The 17,472-nt window shown below is 37.1% G+C and overlaps 1 protein-coding gene across 1 annotated transcript in view; it reads left to right on the plus strand.

Moving 5' to 3' along the window:
- Window positions 1–17,162, plus strand: part of nrip2 (nuclear receptor interacting protein 2) — a 48,943-nt gene extending 31,781 nt beyond the window's left edge. Inside the window, exons 3-6 of the mRNA XM_007233693.4 lie at window positions 7,272–7,354; window positions 9,072–9,184; window positions 10,562–10,614; window positions 14,478–17,162. Coding sequence (XP_007233755.2) covers window positions 7,272–7,354; window positions 9,072–9,184; window positions 10,562–10,614; window positions 14,478–14,597 — 369 coding nt within the window. The 3' untranslated portion in view covers window positions 14,598–17,162. The remainder of the gene's footprint in view (window positions 1–7,271; window positions 7,355–9,071; window positions 9,185–10,561; window positions 10,615–14,477) is intronic.
- The last annotated feature ends 310 nt before the right edge of the window (window positions 17,163–17,472 follow it).

Consider the following 17,472-nt stretch of genomic DNA (forward strand, 5'->3'; position numbering starts at 1 on the left):
CAGCACAGACTATTCAGTGCCGTCCTGACACTGCACGCTCTCTCTCACATGTTTGGGGTCACCTAGCTTTTCAAAAACAATATTTCATACATACAATATTAGAATTATTGTTTTATCAGTCAGTACCTTACCTCCCAGATATAGTATTTATTACAAAGGTTATAGAATTCATGGTGTTCATAGTAGGGGCTGAGAACTTGACAGCAAATATTTAAAAATATATCCCAAAAATCCAAAAGACATGGGCATTGTAATGTGATCATTAACCAGAAATTTACCTGAACACACCTCATTTTTAAAACACCACGCCCATCTGTGAAGATATATTCACAAGCACCATTGTTATTGAAAAAACACAGACGAAAGGTGCAAAAATAGACTGCTTGCGGGGTGTAACATAGCAATGTGCATCGCAACATGTAGGATAGGGCCCTATATTGTCCAGACCAATCAGGTGAGGTGTAAAAGCACTCTGAAAGAAATGGGTTATCAAGTGCTTTTTCAGAGACTGAAAAGAACAAATGTTATGTTGTTAGACAATAAGAAATGTTAGAGTTTAGGGTCTGCAAAATTCAGTTTGCTATTTGTTTGGAGCCTAGAGCAAGAAACAAAGTAAATTGTGATGAGCAGAATGGACAAAACACAAGGTGAATAGACAATAAATACAACAGACAATAAATGCAATAAAAACACGTACGTACAGAACCCATTAAAAGTTTTTATTCTTATTTTCCCCAACATTGTAAATAAAGAAAGAAATAATTCAGACAACGAAGGAACAGATAAGGAATAATGTAATAAACTTAAGTGTTAAACAAACCAAAACACTGAAGCATTTATGTGAAGCATTTACTTATCTGAGGTCCTGTTAACTTGCAGTTTCTGAGACTGGTAACTGTGACAAACTTATTCTGTGCAACAGAGGAACTCTTGCTCTTTCTTTTTTGGGGCAGACCTGATGAGAGCCAGTTTTATCATATAATTTTTGATCTCTGCAATTGGACCTGAGGATACCAGGATACCTGGATATTGTTTTGGATTAACTTACCTTCATTTCTTAAAGTATTTTTTTTCTTTACTTAGTTGAGCAGTTCTTGCCATAATATGGATTAGAACATTATTTAAATAGGACTATTCACTGTTTACCAACTCTGCCTCTTCGCATCTTTACAACTGATGCTCTCAAACACATTAAGAGGAGAAGAAATTTAAGAAATAAACTCTTTACAATCCAGCACAGCTGTTAACTGATGGCCTCAATTCCAGGTGACTCTACCTCATAAAACTGAATGAGAATATCCAGCCAAGATGTGAAAAACTCATTTCATTTCATTTAAGCAAGAGGTGCTACTTTGAAGAATCTAATCATTCTGGTTTGTATTACACTTTTTGTTTACTAAATAATTCAATAATTCAATTTTTTTGTTCATAGTTTGGATGGCTTTAGTATGAATCTACAATGCAGGAATTTGTAAAATAATGAAAACCACTAAATTTAAGGTGCGTCCAAACTTTTCACTGATACTGAATGTGTGTGGTTAAAGTGCAATAATGGAAATTATGCAACTATTCATTCCATATTTCCATAAATGCACAAGATCGGACTGATTTGAGAGATTTGAGGTGTGGGAGAATTTTTTTCATGTGTGTGTCATTTGGATAATGAAGACCTGGCATTAGGTGTGATTTTTTATATCAGTTATGATTTTTTAGACTGTAGTGTGTGCTTTGGGGACAACACATATATCTGTGGGGACCTGGCATTAAGTATAAGATGTGCTACAATCTGCAAATCTATTAAGACTGTGAAAATTCTATAGAGTGCACCCAGCCTTAATTGAGAGGTAACCTGTCTCCAAACGTTTGAAGAACAATGTCCCTCTATTTGAGGCAGGTCTCAGAGACAGAGACATCCATAACTGAATCTGAATACGCTTCCTCCAAAAAAGCATGTCTTACTGCCTCGTGCCGCTCAACTCGGTGGCTCAGTATTGACGCTGTGATTGAGTGGAGTAAAAATAGAGGCTCAATTAAAGCCTATTAAGCCCAAGGGGTGGGAGTGAGCATAGAGCTGCTCATTTCCTCACAGCCCCCACAAGTCAACTGAGAGTTCAACTCCAGTTTAAGAGCACGGAGAACCATGCGGAGCGTCAGAGGTAACAGAATTATAGAGGTGTAGAAGGAGAAGTGAGCACTGTTTGCCTGCTGCTGTATTGTCACACGTTTGGTTGACTGAACCAAACGCTCTAGAACCCATATGGGGATCCTCAGCTCTCTGCACTCATTCATTTGCATTTAAATGGAACATCAGTGATGAGGTGATGAGTATGTGGGACAGCTTTCAACCAAGTGATCACAGAAATGCACTAATGTTTCTTCTTCTGAAAGGAGCCTCTGCTTTAATGGAGGGAGTGAAGTAAGCTGTCGTGATTAGAATATTAAAAAATGAGTTTAATTCTAGCGCTCTAATGACTTACACACATTTACCAACACTCACATATATACAGTGGCTCGGTGTGGAACTTTTTCACATTTTGTCACATTACAGCCACGAACTTAAATGTCTTTTATTGAGATTTTAAGCGATAGATCAACACAAAGTAGTAATACATGGTTTTCAAAATTTGTATATAAAAAAAAGTGTGACATGCAAAAGAATTCAACTACTAAGTATATCAATACTTAGTAGAGCCACCTTTTGTTTTTTTTTTGGTACATCACCTTCTTCCACATGTTTGCTTTGTTTAAATGGCTTGTTTCTTTTGACAACGGGTTTCTTCTTAACACTCTTCCGTAAAGGTCAGATTTGTGGATTGCACGACTTACAGTATACTTGTCCTGTGGATTCTCCCACATAAGCTGTGGATTTCTGCAGCTTCTCCAGAGTGACCATGGGCCTCTTGGCTGCTTCTCTAACCACTGCTGTACTTGCTGAATCTGTCAGTTTGGGGGACAGTCATGTCTTGTTAGGTTTGCAGTTGTAGAATACTTTTTACATTTTAGAGTAATGAATTCAACTGTGCTCCTTGGGATGCTCAAAGCTATGTTTTTATCACCTAACACTGCTTTAAACTTCTTCACAACTTTATCTCTGAACTGTCTGGTGAGTTCCTTGGTCTTCATGATTCAGTTTTTTTTCACTAGTGTTCTCTAACAAACCACTGAACAGTTTCACAGAACAGCTGTATTTATACTGAGACTAAATTTTACACACAGCTGCACTCTAACTTATTAAGTTATTCCAGAAGACAATTGATTGCACTGGATTATATTTAGGGTTTAGAGTAAACCCTTTTGCACGTCACATGTTTCAGATTTTTATTTCATTAATCATTACTCATTTTTGTTCCACTTGACAATTATGTGCTATTTTGTTGGTCTTTCACTTAAAATGAGAATTAAAACACATTTAAGTTTGTGGTTGTAAGGTGACTAAAAGTTCAAGCGGTATAAATACGTTTGCAAGCCACTGTATATAAAGACTGGAAAACTTCTGCTTCTGGGGGGCTGCAAAAATGAATGTATTTCCTGTTGAAACCAGTGAGATGAAACAATCATTAGGGCAGACTCAACAGCAGTCAAGCTCATGGTTGGAACAACGTTAAACCAAGTGATGGAAACTGCCTTTATTGTGGTAGGAAACTTGACTATGAGGTGAGGTGTCGCTTACTTTAAGCTACAGGAAACTTATGGTGGGGTGCAACATTGTTTTTTTTTTTTTTTAATCTGTAACACCCTGTACCGTTATAGCGGGCTGACCCAGTGAGGAAGGTTAACAGTCCTTTCTTGGTAGAAGTGGAACTAACACTCATCTACTCAGGAAGAGACATTCAGTTTATCCACATGGTTTATGGAAAATGTAACATTCTACCATTTGAGTTTATCTAATTTAAATTGTATGTATTTTGTCTATTACCTTATCACATGTTATGCAAGTATTCAGTTTCACACTACAAGATTTCAGTGTTTTTGGAAATTGCAGATAATAGCCTCAGAAAAGTCTCAAATTGGCTTTTGCTCTGTGCTTGCTCAGTCACTATGTTTGAAAAGCTGATAGACAGTTCCTATTTGTTTTTTAGACAGAAGTCAGGCACGCTGTGGGTTTATCCTGGTGAAAGATCCTGGTAAAATTTGTGACTATGGGCCCTATCTTAGCCATCTATAGACGAGCCGCCAACTGCATACCGCGCAGCTTAATGTAAGACGTATTAATGTGTCTTTGCTATCGTAACGACAGAAAAAGTACACCTTGTATGGTTCAAAACTTGCAACTGGCATGTATTAATTCTCTTAATTAATAATGGGTGTATTTTGGGCGTACCATACAATAAATAAATAAATAAATAAATAAATCAGCCCTTCACTTGCCATTCCCTTTAAGAACTGTGAAGGTGCACAAGCTGGTCATTTACAGTAACAGCAATGTTATTTTATTTTTTATTCTGTTTATTGTGTTGCCAAGACAGGAATGCACATTTGCCAGTTAACTGTTGTCAGGGTTCAAATCAGTCAGTGGCGCAACTGTGCTTCCGCTGCCAAGATAGCAACACGCCAGAAATTTCCCTGAAGACACCTCACTTCCAGATTACCACACCCATCAGTGTATGTTATATTTGTAAACTCTGTTGCTATTTCAATTGCGGGGTGTAAGATAAGATAATGAGAATCTTGACGTGTCTTGCGCAGGGTGTAAGAGAGGGCCTATTGTGTCACTGTTTAGTTGTGCACTGTGGAAACCAAAATTACAAAAATATTCCCAATTAAAAAGAACAAGTTATGAAATGTGAAGGTTACAACCGTCTGAATTATATAAGCCATATACTGTGAGCCTGATTTTAAAGTGACCATTATTTTTTTCAAAACCACTTGAGCAAATTGTAGATTTCAGTAGTTTCAGCAGATCATTTTACAACTCAAATATATTTTATTCTGTTGAAACCTAGGCATTTTCAGTACTGTACAAAAGGCAGAACTGACCTTTATTTATTAATAGTTTTATATGTTTATTAAATTAATAGTTATTTGTGTAGAAATTTAGATATAAGAAAATATTAGATACACGATAATGAAGAAGTTCTTGCTATAAGAACTTGATTGAATTAAACTGGTGATCTGCTGCTCTTCCCAGAGCAGTAGACTGATCACCTGATCACAAGTCCATACCTCAACATCATAGTATGTGTTTGGGATGATTTGGATGGTTTGAAGCAGAAAATGCTGACAGAACTGTTTGATTCTATTGGTCGATTAGTTAAAGAATACTGTAAGTTTTGCTGATTTTGCCATTGTCTAACCACTCAGTCACATATTTACAGAAAATAATGCTCCGACCTATTGAATCATTAGAGAGGAAATATGATTTTCTGTTGGGTTTGCAAGAACATGAGGCCAAAGGGTGAAGCTAAAAATGAAAAACTCAGAACACTGAAACACTAACGGTCACTGAGAATAGCTTCCTGTTCAGCTCATTAGAAGCAGGCATCGTTAGTTACAGGTTGCAAAATAGTGACCTATCAGTGAACTCACACACACTGGATCATGTAATAGCTGAATGATAAAGACTATTTAAGGGTCTGGGGTGCAGATTTTTGACCCTCTATGTAACTTTTTCTGTAATATGGTTCTTAAACGTAGCTAACGACTAGCTGTTCTTGTTGTGCTGCTGTTATTTTGGTAATACATAGTTAAATATGTGACACATAGGTTTAAATAAAGCTATTTTAAAATAAAACCCACCCTGTGTCTCAAATAGGTGAATAATTGGACAGGAACGATACCCATACTCATAAAGTATGGGTGCATGATTTTGATTAATAGTGAAGAGAGTTTGTTGGGGTCCCAGATTTGTTTTTTAGTCCGATTTTTTTTGTCCCTTTAGTTTCTGGTAGAAGTTTGTCAGAACCTGGATTTGGATCTTAAAATAATAATTAAATTCCCTAAAATATTGTCTTACTATAAAATTTATGTTGTTTTTTTGACAAATGTATATATGTAATGTTGTATTTTCTGTTTTAGTTTACAAGTGTAAGTACACAAGCAAGAGTGAATCAGTTAATTTAAGGAAATGCATACAAAAAATACTATAAATTATATGTGATATAAAACCATTATATCCACAGCTCTGCTGCTTATTTGCCATCAGTGACCAACAATATCTTCTTTCCAGTATCTCTGGGCAGCTCAAAACTTCGAGATAATCAAGTCACACTTCTGAGAAAAGACATTGATTTGAACAAATTATACCAACTTCTGATAGATAAATAAAAATGTTTTAAACAATAGGTTAAATTTAAATAAATACATGTCAATCCTGACAAATTAAGTGATTATTTTGACAAAATAAGTCCTAATTCTGAGAAAAATCATTACCTTATACTTCTCTATGCTGTCTTTCTGAATGTTATTGCTCGTTTCTAAAAATAAGTAAATAAAAAGGTAACAAAGAATAGGAATCATCCTTATTACATACAACAAAATGTCAAGATAAATGCAGCTATTATAACGTAATAAAAAATTCAAAATATTATAGTAAGATTCTAAAATCGATTATTTTTTATTGGAGAATTTTATTAAACGCATGCTGCCCTATTTATTTCTGTTGGAAATGCATTTTTTACTTAGTTAAAAATATGGGCATGCAAATGCTTTTGTCTAAGTTCAGGTGTAATAATGTACTTCAAATAGTCCAATTTTGTTGCAAATACCAATACTGGTGATACAGCTTTAATGTGATTGTGAGTCAATGTGTGTTAGCACGTGTTTTACCTACCATGGTGATTTAGTACTTAAATTGCATTAGTATCTGTTTTAATAGTAGTATTTTGTATTGTCCATTTAAGTACAGCACATATGTATGTGTAACACACCACCAAGACAGTTCATGTGCTGGGACAGTAATCTGAGTAATTCAGATTTCAGTAATCCGAATTCAGTTATCTGACTAATCTGTTTTTCTGACTCTAAACAGGATGACTGGAATTCAAATTAGGGTTCTAGCTAGAGTGAGTAGCATTATAGGTTTTTTATACGTTAGACTTTTAGATGCAACCTGTATGTGTGTCAGTCAGTACATGGTTTAAGGTCTGTACTAAAGGGAGGTATTTATCACATTATCAATAGATGCCATTTTTGTATTTGAAACATTTTACCCAGTTTACAGGGTGCTCAGTGAATGTACTGCCCCTCACCTCCTGCATACGTGAGGTTTGCATTGTGTGAGAGCGTGAGCGAGACACTTGTGTGTGATCAGTGGGTGTGTGTTTGTGTTGCAGTGCGGTGATGCTGAGGTGAAGGTGTCCATCAACACAGGCTGTCAGCACAACCACATCTCCAGCACATGCTGCAGAAGACTGGGGTGAGTCACAGCTCCGCACACTTACGTATTTCCTCTTATTGCATGTTACTATACATTGAAAAAACAAACACTAGCATATCATAGCTAGAACTAGTTCTGCCCGAGCCCGGCCCACCCCATAAACTATTATTATGAACCTGAGTCCAATTTAAACCTTGCATTTTTTTAATAAGTAGGGAGTTAAAAGCGAACTTTTTAAAATCATTTTCGGGCTGTTTGAATGAGCGAAATCTGTTCCTAATGATGTTAATTATCATTGCAACACTGAAGAAGCATAGACCAATTATGGCATCATAGCTTTATATAAAATAGCATAAAAAAAACAGACACCTATATCATGGCCTATTTTCTTAAGCCCGACCTGACCTGGCCTGAGGAAAGTGGTTAAAAATCTCCGCCCGACCCGGCCAGAGTTTGGGACGGGCCTCATGTCTGGTTCAGGCAGAGAATCTAAGCTATAACACATTGCATGTGTCAGTACCCTTATTGCTGAGTATAATATGACAGTTTGCCCAAGATGCATGTGTCAACACTCCAGTTGCACAGTATAATATGGGAATTGGCCCATGCCACTTCTGCCAAACACTCCAGTTGCCGAGTATAAAATGAAAATTGACCCGTGCAATTTCTGCCAACTCTCCAGTTGCAGCGTTTAAACCTGATTCATCCCAACTAATGCATAGGCGATCAGAGTTGTGAAGACACAAAGTAGAAATTTTGTAGAAATGTATACATTAGTGGAGTATTTCAATTTCAAATGTTTTACTTAAACCCCTTACATTTTCAATTGTCTGTACTTTCCTCTATTCATTTCATTTCAGCTTGTTTTCATTTTAATTGCAAAAAAAAGATGAGAATTGTAAACCTATATCATCCTGACACCCTATTGATTTCTACGCAATCCATCACATCTGCACATCACGTCAAATGTTTTTCTGTTTTAGTTTACAAGTGTAAGTGAACAAGCAAGAGAAAATAAGGAAAAGGCTAAGAAATGCATACAAAAAATACAAAAATAAAACCATTATATCCACAACTCTGTTCCTTCTTTTGCCATCAGTGACCAACAAAATCTTCTTTACAGTATCTCTGGGCAGCTTAAAACCTCAAGATAAGCACAACACACTTCTGAGAAAAGACATTATTTTGAAAAAAAATAGACTTTCTGATACTTTTGATAGATAAATAATTTTAAAACAACAATTCAAATGTAATTATTATAGAAAATAAATAAATGTCAGTCCTGACAAATTAAGTGATTATTTTGACAAAATAAGTCCTAATCATGATAAACCACATTGCAAAAACACATTGCCTTACAAAACACATTGCCTTATTCTTGCCTATGCTGCCTTTCTGCTTGTTTTAATTTTAATTGTAAAAATATAAACATATACTCTCCTGACACCTTATTGATTTTTACGCAATCCATCACATCTGCACACCTCACGCCACACTCCAGCTCGAACATAGCAGACGTATGTACTCTAGTATGAAGATGATCTGTGGAGAGACTTAAGAGAAATTGATTAAAATGTCTCAACTAAGCTTCTTTAATATATTTGCGTTGTACTAAAATGCATTCATTTTCAATGGGCACATATTTTTAAACCCAAGTACAGCGCCCTTCATAATTACTGGCACTCCTGGAATGGTATTGGTTAGTGTGTAGAGTATCTTTCTCTACTAACCTATTGTATGTTTGTGTGTCTCATAGACTGAAATCCAGCTCAGAGAGTAAACCTCCCGGTGTTTCCAGGGTGAACACTGTGACATCCCTGCAGCTGCAGTTGGGAAAAGAGAGAGTGCAGTGTTCTGCTCAGGTCGTAGGTAAGACTTCAGCACTCCACCAACACTTATTCTGGCCACTCTATTGTAAAAGCTGTGTCAGCGCTAAAGCTAATCATTTCCTAACCTGGTTGGTGCAACAGGTTAAAGGTCAACAGTAATTTTTAGAGAGAGTGGTCTGAAAGTACCTACATGCCTGTTTTTTGGGGCTGATAATTTTTGTCTTAAATAAATTATGTATTATTTTTATTCCATGTGATGCATAAATATGCAGATAATATATTTTTAAATTGAAATATTAAATGAATAGAATGGAAACCACAATTAAACTTTTCATGACAGTGTGACACATCCATTTTTATGCCTTGTTCTTGAGGCTGTTCAGGGCAGGTTGTTTTAGGTTGGTGTTTTTCAGTGGTGATACTTCTAAGGGGATTTTCATATACAGGGTGAGTCATAAATTACAGGATGTCATTTTATTTCAGATTCAAAAGGGAAATGAAACATGACATCTGAATCCCAGCAGAGAATAAAGGTTGAGGTTGGACTAGGCCTGTCACAATAATCGCAATATCGATTCATTATACAATAAATGAACATGACCTCAGTAATCTCAGTAATCAGTATTTTGATAATCGTGATATCGTCTATTGTGTTTATTTGTATGTTCGTTAACTTGTATAACAGTGAACAGTATTTTGGCCCTCCATGCTTCAATAACTGAGACTCCATACACACAGTGTGGACTAAAGCAGGTGAAGAAATAAGTATAAAATTCCCAAACTAATTATAATAAATGATTAATTAAAATGTTGTTGTCTTTAAATATTGCATAATTGCTTTTTATGCTATTCTATTATCATTATGTCAGTGGCATTTTATAGTCTTGAAATTACAATAATATCGTGTATCGCAATAATTTCTGGGACGATATATCGTCCACACATTTTTTTTAACGAGACAGGCCTAGGTTGGACCTGTTGTAAAAAGATGCAGGAAGCTGATCTACACATGCTGAAATATTCTAGTACAGGGTTACTAAGCAATTTGCAGTATCATCTATAACATAACCGGTCTTTATTAGCCAACATACAAGAAATGTCCGGTTACATAAGCTTTAGAGAGGCTGTTAGGTCTGTGAGCAGTCTGTGCCTGCTGCTGACATTTTCCTCCAGCCACGAGGCAGCCGAGACAAAGAGCATCAGGCCGTGGAGGGAGCTATTAGCCTCAAACACGAGGGCACGTGTAGCCACTGCGACTTGCCTGGCATACAGATGCACTAAAGACCCAGCTAATGAACTCATTTAGGACCCAGCTCTGCTGTGCAGCCCACTGATGAGACAGAGGATGATTTTACACCTGTAGGGGTCGAATATGTTCTCTTTCTCTCTCTCAGTCTCTTTCATTCTCCGTTCACAGATGACGAAGCATTTGAGATACGCCTGGGCCTACACACCCTGCAGGAACTCAAAGTAAGCCTTTTTTTTTGTTTCTTCTCTTTTCTGATATTCAGTAGCCATCATCTCCCATAAGCAGCGAGCACCACAGGCTACAAGTAGCGCTAACCTTTTACTGCCTTTGAAAGCTTTGGTGATTTGAAGCCGGGAAACAATCATCGGATAGTATCTACATTGCTCTGCTGTTGCAAAATGGAAAACTAGCTTTCGCACTTATCAGGCTTAATCCATCCAAACTGTGATTATAGACATCAATAGCAAAAAGCCAAAGTCTGATTTGGCTGTCTGGAGTCTTGGCCAGTGGAAAAACAAGATAAGGCAGGGTAATTCAGTGGAGTTCTCAATGGAGGAGAAATTTAATCCTGATGTTTCCTCCTAAAACCCTAGACATCAACTGATCCTCTCCTCTGATAAACAGTCAGAGAGAGCATTTCTGCGTTTGGTGCCTGAAATGTGATTCTTTAGATTTGCACTATAGCTATGCAGCAAATATAGCTAACAAATAATGAAACTACTAATATATGATGCAATGTGCAAGCAGTATTACAAAAGGTTACTTAAAAAAGTTACACATTTGCTGGCTGATAATGTATGGCATACTGTTATCTTTAAAAAAAATAGACAAAACATATTGCATAGATACAGCTCTGGAACAGACCACTTCAGTTTCTGAATCAGTTTCTCTAATTTTGCTATTTATATGGTTTATTCTATAAACTATAACTATAACATTTCTCCCAAATTCCAATAAAATATTGTCATTTAGAGCATTTATTTGCAGAAAATGAAAAATGACTAATATAAAGAAGACGCAGAGCTTTCAGACCTCAAATAATGCACAAAAAAAATGTTTATATTCATAAAGTTTTAAAGAGTTCAGAAATCTATATTTGGTGGAATAACCCTGTTTTTAATCACAGTTGTTATGCATCTTTGGCATGTTTTCCTCCACCAGTCTTACACACTGCCTTTGGATAACTTTATGCCACTTCTTGTGCAAAATATTCAAGCAGTTCAGCTTGGTTTGATGGCTTGTGATTATATTCCAGAGGTTTTTAATTTGGTAAAATCAAAGAAACTCATCATTTTTAAGTGGTCTCTTATATTTATCCAGTGCTGTATGTGTTTTATGTCCATTGTTTTATACATTTTGTATATAAATTCTTACAATCAAAGTTAACATGTATTTAAATTGAGAATTTAGGTGATAGACCAACACAAACTAGTGCATAATTGTGAAGTGGAATGAAAATTATATATTAAAAAATATTTAATCAAATAAATATCTGCAAAGTGTGATGTGCAAAAGTATTCAGCCCCATTACTCTGAAGCCCCTAAATGAAATCCAGTGCAATCGATTGCTTTCCTAATTTACTTGACCAGGAATAGAAGCATCCAAGAGGCCCATGGTCACTCTGGAGGAGCAGCAAAAATCCACAACTCAAGTGGAAGTATCTGTCCACTGGACAACTATGAGTCGTGCATTCCAAAATATTGTCCTTATGAAGGAGTGGCTAGAAGAAAACCATGGTTGAAAGAATAAGACATAAGAATTTTTGCCACAGGCCATGTAGGCGACACAGCAAATATGTGAACGGAGGTGCGGTGGTCAGGTTAGGCCGAAGTTGAACTTTTTGATCTAAATACAAAGGATGGGAGGATGGATGGATACAGGTTACAGGTTAATCCTGAAAGAAAACCTGCTGGAAGCTGCGAAAGACTTGAGACTGGGAAGGAGATTCACCTTCCAGCAGGACAACGACCCTAGACATACAGCCAGAGCTACAGTTGAATGCTTCAAATAAAAAAATATCCATATGTTAGAATGATCCAGTCAAAGTCCTGACCTAAATACCCCTAAGCTTCTGTGGCAAGACATGAAAATTGCTGTTCACGGATACTCTTTATCCAGCCTGGCTGAGCTTAAGCTGTTTTGCAAAGAAGAATGGGCAAAAGTTTCAGTCTCTATATGCGCAAAGCTGGTAGAAATTTACCCCAAAAGGCTTGCAGCTGTAATTGTGGCGAAAGGTGGCTTTATTATGTATTGATATAGAGGTGCTGAATACTTTAGCTTGTCACATTTTTCAAATTTTCAAAGTTTGTGTTTGTAAGGTGAGAAAATACCAAAAAGTTCAAGGGGTATACGTACTTTAGGAAGCCACTGTAAGTAGCTTTGAAATCCATTTCAGTATAGCAGAGAGTTCTTGCTTTCATATTAAGATGGGAGCTGGTAGTGTAGCCTGAGTGATTCAACTGGGAATTTCATTTTCATTTTCAGCATAGTAACAACATGTTCAAAGTAGACCAAAAATAGATATATCCTTCTTTTAAAAAGGGGGAGAACAGGGAAAAGGTGTTGTTGGAGGAGAATTAGTATTACCATCATCAGAGGAAACAAGAACAAAAGGCTCTGAAGCCAGAAGAGGGGGAGACATATGGCTGTCTGGGGGCTAAATTGAATTGCAAACATTTCTGACACTTTGTAAAACACATTAACATTCACACAGCATTTCATATTATTCTTATTGGATACAAAGTCTCTGAAAATAGTAGGGCTGTATATGGTAATAGGAGAATTATATAGTCAAAACGAAATTTGACTGGAAGCCAATGCATTGCTGATAGGACTGGACTAATATGGTAAATGCTGGCTGCAGGAGCACACCTAGTGAATGTTGAAAAAGACAAAAACATTGTGTCTGATTCTAGAGTCAAAGACAATCATGAACATAATACAGCATAGTTGTTACTCATGAATTTACTTTTAGACTTGTATTGTTCAAGCAAGCAGACTTAAAGTCTGGTGTAGTCCTCAGGCCACTGGTATGGGAAAATGTCTCTTCTAGGCTACAAGAGGCAGTCATTGTCCATGCGTATTTCAAAAAAATGTGTTAGTCAGTCAGTAAGTACCGTATTTTTTTGCAATATAAAATGCAAAGCCACTCTGCTGAAGTCCAGCGCTGTAAAGGAGTTTTAGTAAAGTTTCTCCAGGCTGGAGCAGTATTAGCGTTAGCCGCTAACCACAGCACTAGGTCTTTTGCCTCTTTTCGTTTCGGACTGTAGCCTGTGTGTTTACCGAGTTAAAAATAGCTACGGCTAGCGCTGCTGCTAACCTCACTGTTGAAGCTTACTGTAAATAAATGGAAGCGCTTTACTCACCCAAATAAACAGTTTTCAGGAGAGAAATCTGTGTAGTTTTACATCAATCGCTCATTTGACTTTAAAAGAAGAATGTTGTCTTTTAAAGAATTACAACTTTGTTTACTGAGGCGCCCCCAGTGGCGAGACTTGCTAAAATTAGAAGGGAAACATGGAAAAAAAACGTGTTCTTTCCTTGTCGCCTAAAATGCGCTTTATAATCCGGTGTGCCTTATGTATAAAAACATACCAGAAAATAGACATTAATTGATAGTGTGCCTTATAATAAGTTGCTCCTTATAGGTAAGTAAATTTGCCTCCTCTAGGACAATAGCAAGACTAAACATTGTGAAAGTGTGAAAGAAATGGATGATTTTTCAAAAATTACAGCACTACATATGTCTTATCTGTCTTATGTCTTATCTGATACATTTTGTCTTCTGCATTGTTTACCACAAGGTCCAGTGTAGTGTGTAGTGGTGATTTTAGAGTGTGCTTATCTTAATATCTGCCTCTCTCAATCCAGTTTAGTTCCCAATATGAGCATGATGTCAGCAACAGAATGATATTATGACTTCAGTGGACCTGATACATTTCTACTTTTACTCAGATTGGTTGTTGATAGGAGCTACTTTTACTTCTACTTGATTATGTAACTGTATTTGAATCTGTGAGCTGGAGGTTAGCTTAAGGCTGCTCTACTCTCTGACTTAATTTAACGGTGTTTTGTTGCCCACAGTGCTGTGTTGACCTTAATGCCAGAGTGCTCCGGTTCCACAGTACCGGGCAGGAGCTTCCCTTCTTGGAGACACCCGCCTGCAGCCAGTGCCATCACCATGACGACAACAAGAACCTGTGACCTTTGACTTCCCCCTTTATCACATCCAAACCCCCTGCTTCAAAGGGGAAGGTACAGGAGAAGAATTTGATGAAGAAAGTTTGACTGGACTACAGCATCACTCAATGTCTACACATGGCCAGAACAACTCTGTCCTTCCCTTTTAGCCTCCTCTTTTTCTCCCCCCTTTTATTCCACATCTTTGTGTTGTTTTTTTGTCATTTATAGCTAATTGCAAACCCTCCACCTCCTCCCAATTTATTACATAAATCTTCATTTTGTGGAACAAATGTAGGTTATAAGGGAGGGCTGGTTTTATATGGGTTGTTCTCTCTAAATTGCTTTCTTTATATAATCAGACCAAATATAATTAATATGATTAAGCCATGAAAGTATATAGGAATTTGGGTAGAAACATATTAAAATGACACATATATCTTTGTGATTTGGTGTAGTAATGATTGATTTGGAAATTAAGGCTTATGATGAGTCTCAGAACTAGAAATGCCTTAACTTATTAATATTGAAAAAGCTAGCAAAAAGGAGCTAGCGTTTTTAAGCTAATACCAAAGCAAAAACTGTTATTATATATATTGGACACACCCAGGTCTTTGGCTTAAATTGGAATTTTTTTGTTAAAACCAATGACTGTATAAAGCATGGATGTCGTAAATTAATTTCCTTTAGTTCTATAGAAATAAAGTCTGTTAATAAAGTAAATTGTCTGCAATTTAAGGTCAAAGGCAAACCAAAGGCAAAGTCCAGTCTAAAAGACCCGAGGCAGATATGTCTCTTCCCTCGATTAACCAGTAAGTATAATGCAACAAAAGTTCAAGTGCGGTTTATGTATTTTATTTCAGAAACAATTTACATTTGCATTAAATTAAAATACTAGAGCAAGTTCCAGTAATGAATAAAATAGTATTTAAACTTGGTCCAGATAGGTCCATTGCAGTGTTCTTAACAGAAATACTGCAATGAGAGATTGACTACAACTCCATGTAATGAACAGAGAGGTCCTACTACAGCCTGGTCTTCACTTAATACCTTAGTGTAACCCTGCCTTCTTACAATATAGTACTATAATGTTAAAATGAAGATGGAAAGGTCCAGCGGGCTAAGGGATGCCACTATGATCAGGAGATCACCGGTTTGAATCCTGTTCATGTAGTTTGCCATCAGATGACAGAGCCCTGAGAGAGCAGATGGAGCTCCAAAGGGTGATGTGGATCAGCACAAGGTGTCTGTGAACTGATGTAGTCGCTGCGCTTTCCTCCGAGCACGCTGACTTCTCAGCAATGCTGCATCGGCAGCAGTTCGAAAGAGACTTCACCCTCCTGGTGTTGGGGCATCATTAGTGATGGGGGGAGTCCTAAAAATTGGGGAGCTCTGTAAAACTGGGGTAAAAAATGGGATAAAAAATAGAAATTAAATTATTTAAAAATTCAGATGGAAAACCGGTTTAGAGGAGAAAAATTAGATGGACAGTTAGCTGGTTTGTGTTTAAAACAGAGACACTAGGCCTTTGGTGGCTTTACTTGGGAGAGATGTTGCGTTATCCATGCTTTTCCACAGTCACTGGTGCAAAGTATGAAAAAAATACTATCTAAAAGTGAAACTCTTTCTTAATACATTTTACCCACAGGACAACACAGGGAAGAACATCATTAGCACCTACTGCTAGGCAGAACGTCTGTCTGCTCACTCTCTCAAATGTTAATTGAGCCCTTGGGCCGACTGTCGACTCTGTATGTATGTCAGATGTATCAGAACATTCCAGATGAGAAATTTTGTAGATGTATATCCCTTTTTTATTTTGTAGAATCATCTTTTGTAAGTAAATCTAAACTGGGGTAAGTGTTTGGGACTTGTGTTGCTAGCATCTTCTGGAGCCTTTTGTGTTTTCTAACGATTTGTGTTAAACATTTGTAGTTAGTTAGGATTACGACTAAAACTGGTCCACCACTTCTAAAGCCAAGTTCCTGTTGAACACAAAATTCCAGCCTTGCCTGCCTTTGCTCACGTCACTTCTGTGAGCAGGACCGTAACATGTGAGTCTTTACTCACGAACAAGGCCTCACATAGTTTGCGTTCACTCCTAAAGCACCTGCTTTGTGTTAGTTTCAGTCAGAAATCTGCCTGGTGCAGCTTCTCGTAGCTCAGACCTGCTATGACTAACATTAAGACTTCACAGCGGCTCATTTGGTTTCTGCAGTCCAGGCCTCTGTGATGGAGAGAACACGTCAAACGGAAAGGGCGCCTGCGTCTCGCGCGCTGCCCACACAGCACTTGCCCTTGATCCTCTTTGAATGGTGTGAGTAACCAAGAGGACAGCACACAATGCTCAATCTGCTAAATCATCTGACCTCTGTCACTTTCAGCGCTGCAGCGGATCTCTCGTCGGAGGTCGTTCACGCTTAGATTCGCTCTGCTTTTGTGTCGCCTCTGACGTACTGCGGTTCTTTGTGTGCTGTGGAGGAAGGAAAATTGATGTACAAGAGAGTTTATTTTTGGTGGTTTTTTTTTTTCTTTTCTCTGAACTGTATTTTATCTGCCTAATAAAAAAATATGTATTCTGGCTATAAAGGTGTCCACTGACTTGATATGAAATGAAATCACAAAGCGTTAAGGAGTGTTAAACAAACTAAAATACTCTTATCTGGGGTTAAGCTGTTAACTTGTGGTTTCTGAGACTTTGGACTTATTCTGTGCAACAAAGGTAACTCTTGGCCATCATAAGAGCCAGTTTCATCATAACGTCACTTAAGGTTATTTTTATAGTTCTAGAATTTTTTTAGATTGACTGACCTTCATTTCTCGAAGTAATTTTCTTTCATTACTTAGTTGAGTAGTACTTGTCATAATATGGATTAGAACATTACGCAAATGGGACTAT

The sequence above is a fragment of the Astyanax mexicanus genome, chromosome 2, assembly GCF_023375975.1.
Source record: "Astyanax mexicanus isolate ESR-SI-001 chromosome 2, AstMex3_surface, whole genome shotgun sequence".
Classification (NCBI taxonomy): Eukaryota; Metazoa; Chordata; class Actinopteri; order Characiformes; family Acestrorhamphidae; genus Astyanax; species Astyanax mexicanus.